The sequence below is a fragment of the Dreissena polymorpha genome, chromosome 12 (assembly GCF_020536995.1).
Source record: "Dreissena polymorpha isolate Duluth1 chromosome 12, UMN_Dpol_1.0, whole genome shotgun sequence".
In the NCBI taxonomy this organism is placed as follows: Eukaryota; Metazoa; Mollusca; class Bivalvia; order Myida; family Dreissenidae; genus Dreissena; species Dreissena polymorpha.
The window spans coordinates 31508342-31529945 of NC_068366.1; the positions used below are offsets into that span (position 1 = coordinate 31508342).

Sequence of the window (21604 nt, forward strand, 5' to 3'; positions counted from 1 at the left end):
AGTAATCCAATGCCCCACACGAAATGTTAGCGTCAATGATCAGATTAAGGGAAGTAAACGTATCCGCGTATGCAGCGAAACGTCTTGGTATTATGAGCAACTCTTTTCGATAGTTTTACGTTGAAATACTGACAAAAGGCAGATATTGCCAAACTTGTGCGGTGTGTACCTCTTTCAGAAAACATCCCGTACATCTAACAAAAATCATTAACAAAGAACGACTGGTAGTATGTACACCTAAACCCGTCCATAAAGCTTTCCGCAAGGTTCGTTTCATGTCAATGAAAACTTGAACTGGAGAAATGATCCGGACAAGAAAGCGAACAGAAATGACGAATGCACGGAAAGACAAAATTTGGGCTTTCAGAATAATTGAGTGTTTATTTGTTAGTTTGATTTTTATATTAAAGGTAATAAGTAAATAATTTTAGGTAATGACATCGAGTAAAATAAATGTTTTAAAAAGGTAAGAATTTATATCTGTATTTGCAATAAAATGCCAAATATACGAGTCCTAAGATTGTTTATTCTCAACGATGTAGATGTGTGTTTATTCAAGAATAAACACAGTCAACCTATGTGACATTTGACATGTCCATAGTATCATAAAAACAGTCCAGTTGCATCAAACTAACGGATTAGATTGCTCTCCATTTTGTTAGGCGATGGAATCTGTGTTTTGAATAGACCACCTTGAATTATTCGTGTAGTATGAAAATGATTACATTGAAGATTGAGGAGATTTCTATGTTTTATGAATACATCAAATAGTTGTTGCAAAATCCATATCTGATATGTGTAACTTTAACTTGGATTAGTTGATTATTAAGATTTATTTTATGCTTTCCGGTGGTTTATAGAGAAATATCAGTGAAATAAAACTGGTATTTCACTGTTTGAAACAGTGAAAAATAACAGTGAAAAATAACGATATTTTTCACTGTTTTACAGTGAAATGACGTCATTTTTTCGACGAAATGACGTCATAAATCATGCGACATTATCCAGTTAAACTCTTTTACAATGTAAATAAACGGTGAAAAAAGCATAAAATAAAAAGAAAATTTGTTGGAATCGATGGAATATCGATTTTAATTCACTCGTGATCATAAACAATACATATTTTCACTCGTGGTTGCGTCACTCGTGAAAATATTCTTGTATATGATCACTCGTGAAATAAAATCGATATTCCATCGAATCCAACAAATATCCTCTATATATACACACAGGAGTGAAAAGTAAGTAAAATGATGTTGAGTCAAATGACGGGAAAACAAAGAACAAATGTATTTGTCCAAATAATTAATCTATATAAAAAACGTTAATACTATAATAAAATACTATCGGAATGGGTGATTATGAAATCATCTCAAATAGTTATATGATACAAAAATCAAAACAGAAACAGCGAAAGCATTTCTCAAAGAAAGTTTAAACATCAAACATCATTAAACATTTATCTCTTTGGCAGAAATATTCATTTTGTGAATATGCAAATACACATTGAAAGTTAATGAATGTTACTTTTAATGATTGGAATAAAAACTAATCTTTTTAGTAGCATAATATAAAGATCTACCTGTCACCACAATAATTAAGAAAAAAGTATTAACGTAATACATGATTATTAAATAGAACATACAACTTAACATTCCATTCTTTGTGATTTGTAAAATAAAATACGAGTAAAACTTGATACAGTCACTCTTTTATTAAATATGTCGGTCATAGGCCTTCTTCAGTTAACGATTATTACGCGCAATTTTTCCCCAGTCTTGAGCCGATCGCCACTCCGTCTGTCTCGACGTAGTTGTATTCATTTAGACTAAAATTGTTGTTTTCAAACACTGTCGTGAGTATGTCAATCATATCATCAGTGGAAGTGACTAGTGGGTTGGAGCACGCGTTCAATGCTTCCCTGCAAGCTTCTTATCCTTCTCTTCTGGGTATGGATGGATACAGTTTCCTGACGTCATAGCAAAATAGTAGAAAATTGTAGTCTTCCGGCAGTGGTTCTTTGACTTATTTTAGTTTCTGTATAAACTCCGTAGTGTCTCTAACGTAACTTGGCTTAACTACACATATTCATTTACTTCATGCTCGGCAAAGTCGGCTAATTGCTCTGTAGCTGTATTGATTCCCTTTGAGTTTACCCGCTTGTGGATACATTGGTATCACATATTGTTTCTTATCACCAGAGAGACTGCCTTGTCGGTGAAGTCTATTTACGAGCGATTTCACATTCTTCATACTTTCTTTGCTTGTATCACCTTCAGTAGATCTTTATCCCTCGTCTTCATTCATTTCGTGTTTGAGCGACTCTATGTACACTTCTTGATCTAGTACGACTATGCCAGAGCCCTTGTCCGCCTGTCTGATGATTATTGATAATTATGTAATAGTTCGTGGAATGCTTTGTTTTCATTTTTGTATAGATTCAATTTACCAGTCGTCTTTAAATTTGAGATGATATCATTCTTTACCAGTACAACATCAAGGTCGATGCCTGGGCCCCTATCCGCGTTTGAAGTACATCTGCATTATGGTTTTACTCGGAACTTATCGATTATTCCAGGTTTCATAATTGGTTTGCTTTCAGTGTCCGCAAAATATTCCCGTAATCGCATTCTGCGCTCCCATTCCCCAAGGTCAGCTAGCAATTTCACCTTATCAATATTCTTACGACTTGGGATAAATGTAACGCCCTTTTCAAGGAGATTTTGTTCAGCGTTGTTGAGTTCGTGTTTTATAGGTTAGTCACTGAAGATTTAGTCTGGTCGGGTTTTTATCGTAACGATTCTTGCGGTGATATTCGGGGTTTATCCTCCTTAACTTGCTTAGTTTTGAACGCTTTTAGGTCATTGCGCCGTTTTACATTCGTAGTTGCATTGGCAGTGTTCTGCTGTTTCAATGGAATTGCAGGTTCGGTAGGCTTTCATTCAAACCAATCATACAAGTGAGTATCAGTATTATGGGTCGTATGTTGTCTACCGTTGACGCTAGCTTCTAGTACACTGGAATGGCTGTTGTCTTTAAGTAACAGCGGGCGGTCTTCATTAATTGAGGTCTCAACTTGGTTTTCAAATTTCAACCACTCTGTGAATTTACGGTTTGTTGAAACATGGATCTATTTTTGTTTTTCAGAAAAGTTTTTCAGAAGAGTTGCCGTTTTGCAATATAACATGTAGGAGAATCACATAATAATGGCAATAGATTTATCTAATATTAGAATATCGGTAGACAGAACGTTCTTCGCAGATTTATTGTCTGAACAATGAGTCGCGCCACTCTTGGCACCAATCAATGTAAGGATTTGTAACACGTGTTTAAATAAAATGGTGACATAAGACACATATGCATTATAAAAAGCGTTTAAAACAATTATTGAAAAAATACGCTTACTGTGAACAGAGAAATGTTCAATTACAATTCGCTGTTAAAATAAGAAATATGTTGTCGGTTTATCACACACGTGGGTGCATTGTTTTGTAAACAACTGTATTGCAGCACATACAAAATAAGTTACATCCCCAAAACAGTAAATACCGTATATTCATAACGTTGGCTTAAGCTTACAACCATGCATATCATAATCAGTGAGTATATTAAATATAAGAACGCTACGTTAAAACAACGATGCTTTTTCCACTGCTTAACAACAGGTGAAGCATATAATTTTATGAATAATAAAGAGTCAAATATTTGTGGATGTTCCACCTAAGCCAACGCTATCTAATTTAAACGAATTATAACGTGATAATGTACTATCATCGTTATCAAATACTGTGTCGTCTCTAGAGTGACGCGGTAGAGCCCGTGAATTGACGGAGAGAGCTGGTCTCCTAATTCTGTTGATCATCTCGCCAACAAGCGGCACATAAAATTGCCCTCCTGAGGATTCTGATTTGCTCTCTGACACCTAAAAAGAAGCGTACACGTGAATCAACTTAAAACGACATTCGGCGTTGATGCTTATTATGTCAATACAATTTTTAGATTATTATGCTGAACTACCTAAATATACAACTGGCGAGCTTCTACGTTATGTCCTTGTTATCCGTAATTTCGTCTCATTTCTGATGAGATTGCGAGGTCTTTTAAAACTCAAATACTTATAATTATGAATTAATTTACTGGATTTAAGGTAATTTAAGAATAAAGAGTAACACAAAAATACTGCATATATACAAAAAGCATCTAAACAAGCAGTTTATAATTATTAATTAGTAGTTAGTTAAGTTAGTACTTAATTAGTCGTTATGGTCAGACATTCACGGGGTTAAAAATATTGCTTATGGCTTGACACATATTTCATTATAAAAACATACATGATAATGTACATTTAAGTATCTTCAGACTTGTGAGACCTGTCAGACAGTAAGGCAAATCGACAAACAAAGAAACTGTCTGACAACATTTCAGCACTGGTTTATGACATTTTTATCTGAGAAGAACTGAACATTTTAGTGATGTCTGACCGAATGTCAATTTAATAGGACAATTTGTCGACAGGCTTTTCGTAGGTCTCGAGGAGTCTGTAAAAAAAAATTAAGAATATAAATATAAACTAAACGGATTTGTTAAATTTTCAGTACAAAACATGGTGATTGTGTGAACCCTCTATTGATTGTGTGGTGTTTATAAATAAACACGTGTACGATGTATGCCAACCTGTTTGTAGATGTCGCATGGAATTTGAAATCGTTAGTATTGTGCAATATACAAAATTCACATGTTTAGTTGTTAAAATTGATCTTAACAGAAACTAGCGATTTATTTATTACTGCATGACATATAGTTACCTTGTTTCTCCAATCGGACGAGGTGAATTCTGCATCTTCGGATCGAGACTCCGCTGAAGATACAGGTATATTTTATTACAATAATTCTGAAATAGTGATAGGGTTAGGATATTATTGTTTCAACAAACGTGTACAGCATTAATATTCATGGTCATCGTTAATAGGTTAAAGTCATAAACATTGATTATGAGATGTTTTAATTGGATGTCTCATATTAACTGTCACCAGCGTAATACGAAAATACTGTACGTGGGAACAAACTTTGAGAAATCACCATTAGATGAGTAAAGTATAATTTTCAATAGTGATGAAGAAAAAATCATAAAGTTTGTAATATCGTGCTATATAAATAAAAATAATGACTCTTGTAACTCGTGTAAATAATCGTTACCGTTAAACAGTCAGTTTAAATGTTAATATCGGTTATTCGTAATGAGACTGTTAATAATATAAAAGTGGTTCAGTTGATGTAGTACTAATTTGCTTACAGTTGAACTTATTCGAAGACGAATAATTGTTTTCTCCTTGGAAAGTCGATTGCTGCAATATAATTGATAGTATATTCTTATTAATTTAAAACATTTCAAATGCAAACGAGTATGTGGATTATATAAAGCATTGTAGACAGATTCGTGATAAATAAATACAATTTCACCATTTTGAATTATTGTCCGGGCATTTTGTTCTTTAAGTATACTTTTATAACGCCGAATAACACGTATAGCAAGGTCACATTATTTGTGTAAGGGTTGGTCTGAAATTATTATGAAGGCATTTAGCCCGATACCATTAAAATTGGTCACATTTTAGTAACCGTACGAATATGTGAATTGTTAAGTGCTGTATCTCTCATGTGGTATACGCTTGCTTAGGAAAAGTATAAGTAAATATACAAAAATTCTATGGCATAACATCTGTTAAAACGGTTATACGAAACAAGCAAAAACTTATTATAAACTTAACAAAAACCAAAATCGAACAAATTCTGTTTAAAATGCGCTAAGGAACGACGCTGTTTACTTTTATTGTAAATTCCTTATCATACACAGGTAATGAAACTATGTGTATAAGTACACAATAACTTATACTTACAAAAGTTGACTGTCTTGTTGAACGCAGTGTTTCACGCAGTGTTTCACGCCGACTTGCGTCTCTTTTCAAGGCCTGTCTTACCTATCGAGAACAGTCGGTAAATGCAGTGTAATATGTGTATGCATACCAAATAACAAACTCGATGTGAGGCATTATTGTCATAAAGTACACATACTTTTTTCAAACAGAATAGAGATCTGAAATAAATAGAAATGTTTATCCTGTTCGTGTGTAATAGAAAATTGTACTTCTTTGTAATATACAATGCAATTAGAAAACAATGCACCTTTATAGAATATATAGTCGATCAAAAATAATTTTCGTAACACTACGTATTTCACTGAACAGTACATTAAATAATAACATGGAACTTACGTGAATATGATAATGATGAACACGCATAGTTATGTAATAACATTTTTTAACATGGGAACTATTATACATATACATGGATGTACATTTTCTGGGTATGGTAAAGTAAGTTAATTTGTGCGAGTGATCCGTTATTCGTGGCCATGATCGTATACGTGTAATTGTTGTGTCATTAATCGTGCATATAATATGTTTTTGTATAAATGCAATGTACACTATTTCAATATTTAATATTTATTAGTCATATAACAAACTATAGTTTTGTATAAGATCGCTATAACGTTTTTATTTTGGAATCCATGTTATTTACATTTACATCTATAGCGTCAATGTGGCATCAAAGTAATTTGCATAAGAATCTAAAGCGTCATTGCGACATAAAAATAATTTGCATTTACATTTACAGCGTCATTGTGACATCAAAGTAATTCGCATTTACATTTACACTGCCATTGTGACAGCAAAATAATTTGCATTTACATCTATAGCGGCATTGTGACAGCAAAGTAATTTGCATTTACATTTACAGCGTCATTTAAAGCTACAGCGTTATTGTGGCATGAATGTCTTTTGCATCTACGTGTGCAGCGTCATGCATAAAATGAATCAGTTTTAGATTTGGCGTAATTTAACTTCACGTTGTCGGCTAGTTTTAAATTTATAATAGCCACCGCATCGTGTTAGGTATAAAATGACAATTATGATTAAAGGGAAACAACTTTAACAAAACTTGTCAAACCCCGATTGGTTATCGTTTGTTCACAGCAGATACAACTTTCTGCTGTCAAAACGAGGAACCACAGTAAAGGAATTACGCTACAGGAGGAAACAAATAGTGTCTCTTGTGTTAAATGTGCGTATCTGAGCATTATTAGTTTGTAATGTATTTTGGCTTAATGAAAATACAATCGTAACATTTAAAAAATGTAATAATTAAAGGAAAAACTCCTGAATGTATCTAACGAACTGGTCAAACACAACTTTTAACAGAACGCGGTCAGAAAACTGACGTGCTGATCATTAAGAAAGATATAAGACAGTTTCTTCGGAATATTGCATCAAAATGAAATGAAGCAATTGTTCAACGGTGTCCTGTAAGAACAGTTCAGAAACCTTTGCATGATAAGGGCTTTTGGAGACGGGCGGTTCGACAATTAAAAAGCGTTAGCGAATTTATTTGTGATGAACCAAGTTACAAGGTGAAGTAGATACCCATTCAAAAACATCTTCAGTGCTAAAAGAATGGTATATTTGAAGCCTGGTTTACAATAACAAGTACATATGAAGGCAAATGAAGCGGCGAGCAGAATGTCTTGGTTACATTTCGGCTGGGCCAGGTGCCACCAGGAGTGTTATTTTATTGTTTTACAAGTGTTTCAGTGGTTTTGGAATCCTGGCTTTCATGTATGGCATAATTTACATCGGAAATTAAATTGACACATTAAAAGACGTTATATTGTCTTCAGATCAAATACATTTTAATATTAAAACATTGATAGTTCAAGAAGACAATGTTGGCTTCACAGTACTCTTTATTTGAACCCAATCGAAAATGTATAGTTGCTACCTAAGAAACCCATGACATCAATATATCTGGCTCGACCATTCGCAATAATCAAGCCTTATTATTGACATCATGGAATAGGATCCACATAACATGCATCGAAAGTCTATATTAATTTCATACCAATATGAGAGAAGGTAGTTTTGACCCATAAGGTTCCATCCCAAAAATATAAGAGCATACAACGGTTTCAGGCTTTTATTCATAGCAAAATGGCGGTCGTTTCGAAAGGTGTCTTAATTTGGCATGTTCCTGTTAATAGGTTCTTAATATTGTCAATTTTTAAAACTTTTTTGACTACGTCCGACAAATGAGCAAAAGTACGAACGATTTTTATACAATAACGGCCTGGGGTATAGATCCGCAAACGTAAAACAGTAGAAATTAGAGATAAAAGTCGACAAGTTAGTATGCCAGACATAACGTCGAAACAAAATTTGTTTTTGTTGCTGTACTAGGACCACGCCTCGACGACCCAGCTTTTGTCGTTCGTTTAATTTTACTTCGTAACTTAAAAAGAAGTTACCTCAGGTTGGATAGCCCGTTCTTGAAAGATGCATGCGAAACAATAGGCCTCAGTGACTGGTTACAAAGTGAGATTACACGAGGAAAGAAACTCTACTTCTAGAAATGGTTTGCTGCGGAGAAATAAACACAAATAGGGAATTTCTTTTTTATTGAACAGAAAGAGCTGGCGGTTTGATCGGCGTATTTACCATGTTTACCATTAATCTCAGTGGAAAATATCGGGCACATTGCTGGTGTTGTGCAACTGGTTTGTTGCTAAACGTTTACCATCTTCACTTTGTTAATAATTTCTTCTAGGTGTTCCTGATATTGCAGCAATATGTCAGGTTAGATCGAACGAGGTATGTTTGTCAATACGTTATTTCCAGCCCATTTCATGGTGAATGTCCGAGCCAACTGCTTAAAGGATTGTTTTTCGCTCAGCTGAAAACTTTGTATGCCCCCGGATCGAAAGATCGGGGGTATATTGTTTTTGGCCTGTCTGTCTCTCTGTCATTGTGTCAGTCAGTCATTGCATGTGTGTGTCACAAAACTTTAACTTTGGTTAAACTTTTATAACTTTTGCAATATTGAAGATAGCAACTTCATATTTGGCATGCATGTGTATCTCATAGAGCTGCACATTTTGAGTGGTGAAAATTAAAGGTCAAGGTCATCCTTCAAGGTCAAAGGTCAAATATAATTGTATTTTTCGTTCCTAAAGCTTTAACCTTTGTTAAAGTTTGGTCATAACTTTTTGAATATTGAAGATAGCAACTTGATATTTGGCATGCATGTGTATCTCATGGAGCTGCACATTTTGAGTGGCTAAAGGTCAAGGTCATCGTTCAAGGTAAAAGGTCAAATTTATGGCTTCAAAGCGGCGCAATAGAGGGCATTGTGTTTCTGACAAACACATCACTTGTTGATGTGTAGATTGATTGCAGTGGGTATTAAGAGAAGGTTACCCTTAAGAAAGTTTATTTTTTTTGTATGACATTCCATCCCACATCTTGCAATCCACTTGGAAAATGTGTCTCAATCTTCCCGTAGAATCTGTTTTTCTTTGTTAGATCTTATCTGGCGGTAAACAGATTATTGTATCTGCAATAAGCCGAGTGCTGGATTAAAGCAGTAGATATTCAGATCGATAAATTAAAGAAAAGGCATATGTACGGCCAGAAATACCTTTGGGGGACCACGTAGAAAACTGGACATTCATAGGAGCACTGACAATGAACCATTAGAAAGAGAGATTGGATATAATAAGAAGTATACCCTTTGATTCCATAGTTATGTAGTTTCTAAATTAGTCGCTGGTGATGCACGCGGTTGAATCGAGAATTATCATGTCTGTTTGAATATTTTATCAACTGATGATGCCAACTTATGTACTAAGGTAACTTCCGGACGTGTTTAAATTAGTGTATACAATATACACTTTCAGTGGGTAATACGCCACTTGTGAAATACTTTTTTGATAAGCAATCGTGAATGAAATTTGGTCAAACAACACACTCTATATACTTGTTTGTAGTTGTACATGGAATAGACCGGTGACTAAGAAGACGACCACAAACTGGTGTGTGGACACTAATGGAGGTCTCTTGTGGATGCGCACAACTAGTTTCCCAAGATAAGTGATGAGTATTGTCAACTTTTCGATGGTCAAAGACTGTTTTTAGAACCGTAGAAGTTCTATTCAATTCAGCATGATGAGTAGTAATGAAGACTACGTTTAGTCTATACACATTGAATGCAACATGCCATAATCAAATCAAGGAACTGAATGTTGGTATACTGTGTTTACTTGCTAAAAGATATGTTTTGTTTATGTTTCTGAAACTTTCATTGCGATGTTTCAAACAAACAAGTTATCTTAGTACTAAGTGTATGTGTTGTATGCATTGTTTTTTGGTTATTAACAGTTAATATAGGTATTAAGTATACGGATCATGCGCACACGGCCGTCTAGATGTCGTGTGTATAAATTGTGTTTACAATAGCGGGATTACTCATGATAGTATTCTGTTTATATATGAAGTTATGTGAAGTTTTACTTACTTTTTTGTTAAGCACACAGTGGAATATGAAGATGAACACTCCCTGGAATAAAATGCATTTACGTTTATCGATGGTAAAGTATATACTGAAAGCGAAAACAGTTTAAGAAAAAAAAAACATAACATAAATTGAAACTTTAAGGCAGAAGTATTGCAGCAAAACCATAAATACAAGAAGGACTTTCTTATCTCCAATTAAAAAATGGTAAATATGTCTAGAAACTACACGTTTCACTATGTAAGTCGTAGTTTTGTAAGATAAGCAACTCACATAGCGGGAAAATATCATCAAAGACCCTAAATGCGAATCGTTTACAACATATTGTGAGGACAATTCGAAACAAATATAAAGGTCTCATGGCTAATGCGTGTAACAAAGTAAAATAATAATAATAATACAAACTTAGGGTGTACCATACATTCTGCATAGGTGTTTTTAAAGTGAACTTTTACTAATAATTGTTCTTATCAAATCGAAGTTTTATGTATACTAGGATTAACACATTTCATAGTAACAAATGTCCAGAAACGAGTTTACCGTCAATAAATAGTTAATCAATGAATTAATATCGCTGCCATTAGGTTTCATGTATGTGCCCTAATTCATATTTGTAAGAAAATGAACGAAATGGTCCACTCAATGCTATGATTTTGCACGATGGTTTTTTTTTTTCGAAACGAAACAGCACGCATTAACTATGTTAATGCAAATACTATAATACAATAGTTTAAAATGCATTTATTGCAATAGGTTAAATGTTATTAAAGCTATATCCAATCGAGTAAAATGGATTATGCGTAAACATGTCTTGTAATGTACTGTCACCTGAAGCCCATTGCAGATTGCGAACAGGTATTGCATGAAAAATAAATTATCGTTGATGTAGAAGATGCCGAGTATCCACGAAACGCCCATCAGAGGCACGAGCACGCACAGAGAACGCAAACTGGTCCTGAAAAAAGTTATATACATAATAACTTGCTTAATTGTAAAACAAAAATAAGGTAGATGGCATGCACGAGTAAATGTTGTTCATCAATGTAGACCATATGCGAAAACCGAAATAATGAATTTTAAACGTAAGTACAGCAGTCCGAACGGTTTTAATAAAGCTGTCCAATAACACGTGAAAAACGTATATTGCGACCTGAAGCAAAGTACTTCATTAATCAATTAATAAAGTATGTTGTTTATGTAAAAACTATGAAATAAATCAAACTTACTTTATCTTCTCTGCAGAAGTCTTCGTCTCCATTGACTTCATGCCACACATTTTCCTTATAACCAGTATGAGGCAGATAATATTGAACTGCAAAAACACAAAAAGTTTACAATTCAAATTTAAGCTTGTGTGGTGTGTGCATTTTGGAATGTATGTTATATTTGACGTAGAGTGACATGAACATTGTATATTCAAAAGAGACGTTTGTAAAACATGTATACCAACCAACTTTCAATAAATTGTAATTATTTTAATCATCTTAAATAAGCAATTAAAATCCGTATGAGCTCAATTAAACTGTCTGGAAAAAAGTCTTGTTTAGTTAAGACAACGGCCAAGAGTGTGTAATGTTAACATACTTTGAGCACAAATCGAAACAAATATTGAGCCCTCGAGACTTATGCGTGTTTACTACATAATAAATACTATAAATAGGAAATGCTGTGCCCCATGTTCAGCGAGCGTTTGATCCTATTACCATCCGACTGACAGACCGAACGACTACAAATGCAAAGGAATTTATCCACTCATCTTGAAAGGGGAAATAATTTGTTCATATATTGAAACAAAACTGAAAAATCATCACAGAATATTGCATTATCAATAAAACAATTATACAATGCAACGAGTTGCTGCAATGCAAAAGGTTCTTATACTATGTATTTACTTGTTACAACTTAAAAATAGCCGTCACTTACGATTATTATGACTAAGGCAGGTCCGATAAAAGACCATATTAGACCACGAGAGATGGAAAGCCAGCAGCTGAAAAGAAAAAAAGCGAAAATAATTGTATTAGGCTATACTAAATTAAGATGCTCATAGTATGTATAATAGGTTAAATAAACATTGGTAATATTATCAGCAGATGTATGTATAATCAATACTATTTTTATATGCAATCAAAGCTCATGTAAGATAAAAGTAACTTACAAATGTTCATTTCCATAGCCTTCCGCTTTAGTTACTCCTAGCGAAATGCCAACAACTATCGCTGGTAAAACTGCGAAGCAATTTAAACAAAGTCAAATTATTTTTTATAAAGAAACTCTAAAAAAAGGCGTCCTTATAATTAATTACCAAATTTCACTTAAATATCTACCTTCACAAGCGATCAGAAGAAATTAAAATCAAACGAGCAGCATATAATAACACTTAAAAAAACTTCAAAGGTTGACACATTTAAGAATATTAAAAACAACCTAGTTACACCCAAACACTTTTCTTAAATCAGCTGCGACGAATGAATGATATCACCCCAAACACCAACGAATGTACTTAAAACGAATTATTAAAGCTATTAAAAGTTATTGTACATACGCCAAGCAGAAACGACTAGAACCCGGAGTCGAGACCTTGTTGCGAACACATACAGAACTGTCACTGCTAGTTCAATACCCTCAGCTAACATCAGACAGAATACCACCAAGTATATGTACTGCAGCAATGCCGCCACCACAGCGCAAAAAACCTTTGAAATAAAACAAAAATTCAGTTTTATGTTATATTATTCTTCTGTATTTTGCTCAGGCCATAAAGTGGTCTTTATTTGAAACAAACGCATCTTAAGTCATTATGTACCAGCCTTATCGATGACTTTGATAGTGTTCACCATTTCTGTAAAGGGACTCAAATCTCATCATGTCTTGCAATAATATTCCCGTAGTCATTTAACAATTGTTTTGTACAAATTGTGTAAATATAAAAATGTTTAAACTCCTTCGCTTAATCATAGCATACTTTCTGGTTTGTTTAAGCTCCAAACGGTTTTTACTTCTGTGATTTGATGTAAGTCTCTCTTAAAAATTCATAAAGAGCGTATGCTTAATTTTAATTTATGCGTTTACGTTAACAATATTATGGCATTACTTAAAGGTACTGTCAACCACGACAACGAAGAAAAGAAAAATTGTAAAATACCGTATTTTTTACAATTATTAGTTAATATTGATTTAAATATCACGACTGGTATAATACATTACTTGACAAAAGTTGCTAAGTTTTCAAATTTTACAGTATATTCGGTAATAAATTTTACTGGGTATGTCTACCAGGTAACTACCAGTTAACTAAAAATTACGCCAGTAGATGTATCATCATCGTCACGTGGTAAACACAGGAATGCAAATTGTGCATGCGTAGTGAATTGAATATATTTTATATATAAAATGATCAATCAACTTGCGTTATTTATAGTGTGTTTATCGTTATGTCACATATTTTCGCGATGTACTTTCGATTTCACATCGCGAAATTTTATTACCGAATATACTGAAAATTATTATTGTGCACAATTCAATGATCTGTAAATGAATTTTTCCGGAATCCCTCGTCTGTAAATAGTTTTTATAATCCTACCGTGCTTTCTGTTCGGTCAACTCCAGCCAGAAATATGATATAAGAAGACAGTAGAGCAATACTGAGGTTGAGTAAGAGGACTGCCCTTTCACTCTTCAGATACCTATGAAAAAAAGCACCTTTAACTATCGGCCAATAACATCGAGACAAAACTATTCAGGACATGTTTGAGTAACATATACCCAGTAGTCAAATAACAAAGAGTACATACTACTCAACGAATATTAACGTAACATAAAACATTTTTTAGTCGGAAACGTTTAAGGAAAAACATAATTTAGTGCATGTTTACGCATTAAAGTTACTTCACTTGTGTGAATACATATAGATATAAAGGAACATGGTCACATATTTATCGCATGACTATTTTGGACGGAAAAAGAAAGCAAGAAGACCGGAATTAATAAAATAAAAGTATAAACAGTATTTTTTTTTTCTCGTACGCAATCATATGATGATGTGATAACTAAATATTCAACGCACTTCCAAAGGCATACGTGTATCAGGATAGTTATCAGCAGACACAACATAGAAAGTCCAATGCCGACAATCGAGACAACTCGAAGTGGAATGGACTCCGAGTCAGCCTAAACATTTAAATAAAAATATTTATATACAAAACAGTAAATATGCGATCATTGGTTAAGGGGAATAACATCAGAATTTAACAAAGAAAAGTGTTCAACAAAACTCATAATTTCATTTATAAACAATGTAAATGTGAAATAAAGAAAACGTGTTCACATGCTAGATCATGTTCTTACATGTATAGTGTACATTGCTGCCGCATTAAAATCAAGTTTTAATACGTTTGCCAATAAAACATAGTGTTATAAAAATTGTAAGCCACTTTGCCATATACATGACATTACCCGGATATACGATTTCAATAGCACGCTCATGGCTAGTCAACACAACAAGGTGTTCTTATATTGAATAATTCCAACGCTAAGCCCCGAAACTAAATTCTAAGCAATAACTTACTTCGACAAATGGACTCATAAGCACAGCAAAATTGGTTAGATGACTGCAATCACAGACTGTAAATGAATTGTTTGATTCTCGAACAGTACATCCGTCACTTGACCATTTTCCGGTAACGTTGGCACTGGAATAAGAACGGCGTCGAAATTTAATAGAAAGCCCATATCACGTCTCAAATGTTAATACAAGTATTGCTAATTAAATCAATCCATTTCGCCAGTCAGCAAGAATACCTTCCGAATTTCCAATAACTGCATGCAGCACTCGAGAGATTTGTCTGAAATAGAGATAAACCTTTAACAACTTACTTTACTGCTAATTGGTATCGTGTTTAAACGTCACTAAATCCTACTAGTGAATCTTACTAAAATAACAAATATGTATATTAATCAATTGATTCATATATGTGTAAAAGTTTGTAAAAGTTAGACAGTTATTCATCAATATGAGGTCAATATGTAAACATGCGAAGTACGCAGACGATCGTAGTACTTTTCAATATTATTCATTGAAATCTTCATTAAAAAGTTGATCACAAGACGATAGTTAAGATGTCATTTCCGATGTATGCATGATATAATCATGGTAACGCGCATTCCGAAGCAAATTTTAAAATATGTTTTCACCATATATTGTATATATATTTGATTGCATAATCTCTGCATCAGTTACAAGAAAAAAGAACGCCAGTTTTAAGGACATTAAATGGTTGTAATTCGTAAATGGTTTAGATAATCTATATATACTTGTCCAGGATACACAATGTTATTGTTGTTTTCAAATAGATTTTGTATAATAATATAATGTATGAATATAAACAAATTTCTTTCTTTGGTAGTTATGCTTGTTAAACATCACGAGACACATCATATATAACTTGTCAACATCACATAATCACCACAATCGGCGACAACATCGACATTTCTATTGTTTTCATTAAATGTAAGTAGTATAAGGAGAAGTAGAAGAAGAAGTAGAAGTAGTAGTAGTAGTGTTAAAAGTGTTGTTGTTATTGTTATTATTGTTGTATAAGTATTGTTGTTGTTGTTGTTATTATTGTTGAATAAGTATTAACAGTAGTGGTTGATGTAGTAGTGGTATTATTAGTATAAGTGTTCGTATTATAAGTAGTAGTAGTGTATTAGTAGTATTAGTAGTATAAGTAGTATTAGTAGTATTAGTAGCAGTAGTAGTAGTAGTAGTAGTAGTAGTAGTAGTAGTAGTAGTAGTAGTAGTAGTAGTAGTAGTAGTAGTAGTAGTAGTAGTAGTAGTAGAAATAGTAGTAGTAGTAGTAGTAGTAGTAGTAGCACTAGTAGTAGTAGTAGTAGTAGTAGTAGTAGTAGTAGTAGTAGTAGTAGTAGTAGTAGAAGTAGTAGTAGTTGTAGTAGTCGTTTTAGTAGTAGTAGTAGTAGTAGTAGTAGTAGTAGTAGTAGTAGAAGTAGTAGTAGTAGTAGTAGTAGTAGTAGTAGTAGTAGTAGTAGTAGTAGTAGTAGTAGTAGTAGTAGTAGTAGCAGTAGTTGTAGTAGTAGTAGTAGTAGTAGTAGGAGTAGTAGTAGTAGTAGTAGTAGTAGTAGTAGTAGTAGTAGTAGTAGTAGTAGTAGTAGTAGTAGTAGTAGTAGTAGTAGAAGTAGTAGTAGTAGTAGTAGTAGTAGTAGTAGTAGTAGTAGTAGTAGTAGTAGTAGTAGTAGTAGTAGTAGTAGTAGTAGTAGTAGTAGTAGTAGAAGTAGTAGTAGTACTAGTAGTAGTAGAAGTAGTAGTAGTAGTAGTAGTAGTAGTTGTTTTAGTAGTAGCAGTAGAAGTAGTAGTAGTAGTAGTAGTAGTAGTAGTAGTTGTAGTAGTAGTAGTAGTAGTATAAGTAGTCGTAGTCGTAGTCGTAGTAGTAGTAGAAGTAGTAGTAGTTGTTGTTGTAGTAGTAGTAGTAGTAGTAGTAGTAGTAGTAGTAGTAGTAGTAGTAGTAGTAGTAGTAGTAGTAGTAGTAGTAGTAGTAGTAGTAGTAGTAGCAGCAGCAGCAGCAGCAGTAGTAGTAGTAGTAGTAGTAGTAGTAGTAGTAGTAGTAGTAGTAGTAGTAGTAGTAGTAGTAGTAGTAGTAGTAGTAGTAGAAGTAGTAGTAATAGTAGTAGTAGTAGTAGAAGTACAAGTAGAAGTAGAAGTAGTAGTAGTATTTGCTGTAGTAGTAGTAGTAGAAGTAGTAGTAGTAGTTGTTGTTGTTGTTGTAATATGTTGTGTTGTTGTTGTTTTTTGTTATTGTTGTTATTTCTGTAGTGTTAAAAGTAGTTTAAGTAAAAGTAATATTATCATGTATACCTGTGAATGTTTGAAAACAATCGTGACAGGCGGATCTAGATTTTCAACCTTCGGAAATATGGAAAACGAAAGAACGGGTCCGTTTAACACTGTGCCAGTTGTAGAGCTGTAGCCAAATGACAAATGACATAAATGTATACACAGTTAAAATCTAAATACGACGAAGTATTTCGATATCCCTGACATATTCCATTAAGCGGAACGACATGAATGTACCGGTAATGAAGGTTGTCATAAAGATTCGTTGAATTCTATCCTAACATTGCCGAGAAATAGCCAATATAAGAAATTAGCACAGATGTTTTAACTCGCGGATTAATATTTAAGGAAAATGGAAAAACTGTTACGATAAATATATATATATAGTAAAGAACAATAAAATAAACGTTGTACACAGTGATGTCTTCCGAGCTGGCTGGTAATATGTCACTCATATCCTTGTACATTATAGCTGTCACGACGACGTCATTGTTTCCTGGAAATCGTAGATATATTTTACGGGCTACGTATAAAAACAATACACAAATGCAGTACTTCAGTCTTAATGGTAATGATACACAATATAATGATGATTATTATGTGAGTATAAATAGTAGTTATATAAGTAGAAGCATCGGTAGAAGTAGTAGAAGTAGTAGTAGTAGTAATGGTAGAAGTAAGAGTCGTAGTAGTAGTAGTAGTAGTAGAAGTAGTAGTAGTAGTAGTAGTAGTAGTAGTAGTAGTAGTAGTAGTAGTAGTAGTAGTAGTAGTAGTAGTAGTAGTAGTAGTAGAGTAGTAGTAGTAAGAGTAGTAGTAGTAGTAGTAGTAATGGTAGTCGTAAGAGTCGTAGTAGTAGTAGTAGTAGAGTAGTAGTAGTAGTAGTAGTAGTAGTAGTAGTAGTAGTAGTAGTAGTAGTAGTAGTAGTAGTAGTAGTAGTAGTAGTAGTAGTAGTACTTGTAGTAGTAGTAGTACTAGTAGTAGTAGTAGTAGTAGTAGTAGTAGTAGTAGTAGTAGTAGTAGTAGTAGAAGTAGTAGTAGTAGTAGTAGTAGTAGTCGTAGAAGTAGTAGTAGTAGTAGTAGTAGTAGTAGTAGTAGTAGTAGTAGTAGTAGTAGTAGTAGTAGTAGTAGTAGTAGTAGTAGTAGTAGTAGAAGTAGTAGTAGTAGTAGTAGTAGTAGTAGTAGCAGTAGCATTAGCAGTAGCAGTAGTAGAAGTAGTAGTAGTAGTAGTAGTAGAAGTAGTAGTAGTAGTAGTAGAAGTAGTAGTAGTAGTAGTAGTAGTAGTAGCAGTAGCATTAGCAGTAGCAGTAGAAGTAGTAGTAGTAGTAGTAGTAGTAGTAGTAGTAGTAGTAGTAGTAGTAGTAGTAGTAGTAGTAGTAGTAGTAGTAGTAGTAGTAGAAGTAGTAGTAGTAGTAGTAGAAGTAGTAGTAGAAGTAGTAGTAGTAGTAGTAGTAGTAGTAGTAGTAGTAGTAGTAGTAGTAGTAGTAGTAGTAGTAGTAGTAGTAGAAGTAGTAGTAGTAGTAGTAGTAGTAGTAGTAGTAGCAGTAGCATTAGCAGTAGCAGTAGTAGAAGTAGTAGTAGTAGTAGTAGTAGAAGTAGTAGTAGTAGTCGTAGAAGTAGTAGTAGTAGTAGTAGTAGTAGTAGCAGTAGCATTAGCAGTAGCAGTAGTAGTAGTAGTAGTAGTAGTAGTAGTAGTATTTGCTGTAGTAGTAGTAGTAGTAGTAGTAGTAGTAGTAGTAGTAGTAGTAGTAGTAGTAGTAGTAGTAGTAATAGTAGTAGTAGTAGTAGTAGTAGTAGTAGTAGTAGTAGTAGTAGTAGTAGTAGTAGTAGTAGTAGTAGTAGTAGTAGTAGTAGTAGTAGTAGTAGTAGTAGTAGTAGTACTAGTAGTTGTTGTAGTAGTAGTTGTTGTAGTAGTAGTAGTAGCCAGCATAGTAGGTGATGTTGTTGTTGTAGTAAAATATTATAATGCTGATGGTTCTACAGCTGATACCACTACTACTTCTGCTTTTCATGATGATATCGATAATGATGATAATCATGACAATTATGATTATATAATATGAATTGAATTATTATGATCATGACGATGACAAACTTGAAGATTTTACTGATGATCACAATTATGATAATGATAATGATCATGATAATGATGATTATCATTATACCTCTAATGATACTTAGTATACAACTGATTTAACTCAAATGTTAAACCTAATGCTTCGGCGTCAAGGCGAATACTGCTTTGCGAGTCTTTAACCCAGTCATCTTTTGAGCTGTCGGTGGTAATGCTGGTTGTAGGGAATTTAACATCCTGCTTCTTTACTTTCTTCACTTCTATGGCGACGTTCGTTTCAATAATGGTGGTTGAAGTATTAAATCCATCGGTTCCGTTTTGGATTTTATTTCTTAGTGCTTCGCCCAATTTATCGACTGAAGATAAAACCTTTTCTCCGCCATTGCTTTTCTAAATGAAACAAAACCATTTTATAAATTTACACCATATTTCCGAGAGTTTTTATGGTTTTGAAGCATTCAATAAGCGCGCTTCTGTACCGCTTAATGGTAGTCTTACGCAAAAGCTTACGATGAAAAAACTAGCGTTAAGTACTATTCAACTTAATAGCAAAATATACAACGTTTATATATATGCATCTGGCGTTCGCACCCAGTCGATACAACGCAACCACTTTTAATTTAAAAAAAAAAACATAAGCCCGACATGTTGAACAGTAAAAGCCTAAGAAAAGTGTGGCTTTATATGTATATCTACTATTGAAATATTCGACCTTATAACTTATTCTTCAGAAATCTCACAGCTGTAACAAATGTGCTATTTATATGCTCTTCATATTGTTAAAATATAAAAATCGCCCGTGAGTAAAATTATCGAGAAGTATGATCCAGCTAAGGGAACAGTCCAATTTTAACACGGCATTAGTACACTAGTATACTAGAACACAAATGTCAGCCTGCATAACTAACTTTTTGTACCTGGTATATCGTTTAAAAAAACACATAAACTCCCCTAACATTTAACTAAACTTTCTAAAATGATTACACTTTTGTTTAAACATACGCTCTTATTAAATATATACATGTTATGCGGTAGCGTCTCTTTACCTTAATCGTATTTGCAATCATCCTCTACACGTTTGCCCATCCAATGTAACAAGAAATAAAATAAGCATGTTTCTGATTACTATCGAGAGTAATGTTTGCTCACACCAATGTGATATCTCTTTAAATTCCCCTTTGCGTACATGCCACATGTTCTTTTTTCTATTCAGAATACTTTTTGTACTTACCGATTCTTGCATAGACTGCCAGGACCCCTTGTTTTTGTCATCTAATAAATTACTAGCAGACTTGAAAAAGTTCTGAAATATCAGGTATAAAACTTCACATACGTTATAATTTTAATCGAATTATCCAAATTAAAAATGTATTCATAAAATAATCGCCCAATGCTCTGAACTCTGTACCGAATAATTGGTATGTATAAAAAACTTATGAATCTCAAAAGTATTATATATATTCTAAATTAAAAAAAAATTGATTGGATTTTTAAAAAATCCGAATTGACCTTAAAGATTCCTAATTGACAGAAAGTACGTATTAACAAACGTTTTGACAAGTTTTAAACAACAATAAGTCAGAGGGAATATGTTGACCGTTAATTGAATGGCGCCTCGATTTTAAAATGTTCAGTTGAATGCATTCATCAACGTGGTATTTTACAAATACAATTTCAAAGATTAAGTTTCAAGAGTATTTTGCTTTAAATAAACTTATTTAAATTAATAGTTTCTGTTATCCCGTTTTTTTGCCACAATATATTTATACTTATTTTTATATTGTGTTCACCGATAATAAGAGAAGTACGCGTTTTTAACATTAGAAACTACATCTATTCGCCTAATTGAATTTTTATTTACGTGATGCCATTCCTTTAAATAAATAATATAGTTAGCAATCAAACGATTTGATAAACATATTGTTTAGCACGTGATTATGTCGTGTTCATAAAGGCAGATTTTCTCATTTCAATCAGTGTTGAACTACAGAATTAGGGTATCATATGACTTATAATAATACCTTGGCAACATCTGGTGTAACTAAGCCTTTCTCTTCTACAAGGTTTGCGACAGTTTCCAGTGAATTCGATATCGAGGTGATCTCGGCATTGGTCAGTAGTGAAGATGCATTTGTTTGCTGATCTTGATTGGTCACATTTGCTATTTGAGTCAACGCGTCTACTACATCAGACGTTGTGGAATTAGCTTGTAAGCTGTCCACCTTATATAAACAATATAGATTTACAATCACAAAACCCGAATTTAATATCAGTTATGAATA

The 21604-nt window shown here is 33.4% G+C and overlaps 1 protein-coding gene across 1 annotated transcript in view; it reads right to left on the reverse strand.

Annotated features, from left to right (window-relative positions):
* Positions 1-1290: 1290 nt before the first annotated feature.
* LOC127852499 (sushi, von Willebrand factor type A, EGF and pentraxin domain-containing protein 1-like) overlaps positions 1291-21604 on the reverse strand; it is a 34376-nt gene continuing 14062 nt past the window's right edge. The window contains exons 20-38 of the mRNA XM_052386457.1: positions 21344-21544; positions 20554-20625; positions 19460-19712; positions 17666-17747; positions 17273-17378; positions 15202-15245; positions 14969-15092; positions 14468-14571; positions 13985-14087; positions 12947-13097; positions 12560-12629; positions 12325-12391; positions 11628-11713; positions 11230-11356; positions 10405-10446; positions 5898-5978; positions 5294-5345; positions 4806-4858; positions 1291-3922 (exon numbers count right to left, since the gene is read on the reverse strand). Of these exons, the coding sequence (XP_052242417.1) occupies positions 3698-3922; positions 4806-4858; positions 5294-5345; positions 5898-5978; positions 10405-10446; positions 11230-11356; positions 11628-11713; positions 12325-12391; positions 12560-12629; positions 12947-13097; positions 13985-14087; positions 14468-14571; positions 14969-15092; positions 15202-15245; positions 17273-17378; positions 17666-17747; positions 19460-19712; positions 20554-20625; positions 21344-21544 (2043 nt within the window). The 3' untranslated portion in view covers positions 1291-3697. The remainder of the gene's footprint in view (positions 3923-4805; positions 4859-5293; positions 5346-5897; positions 5979-10404; positions 10447-11229; positions 11357-11627; positions 11714-12324; positions 12392-12559; positions 12630-12946; positions 13098-13984; positions 14088-14467; positions 14572-14968; positions 15093-15201; positions 15246-17272; positions 17379-17665; positions 17748-19459; positions 19713-20553; positions 20626-21343; positions 21545-21604) is intronic.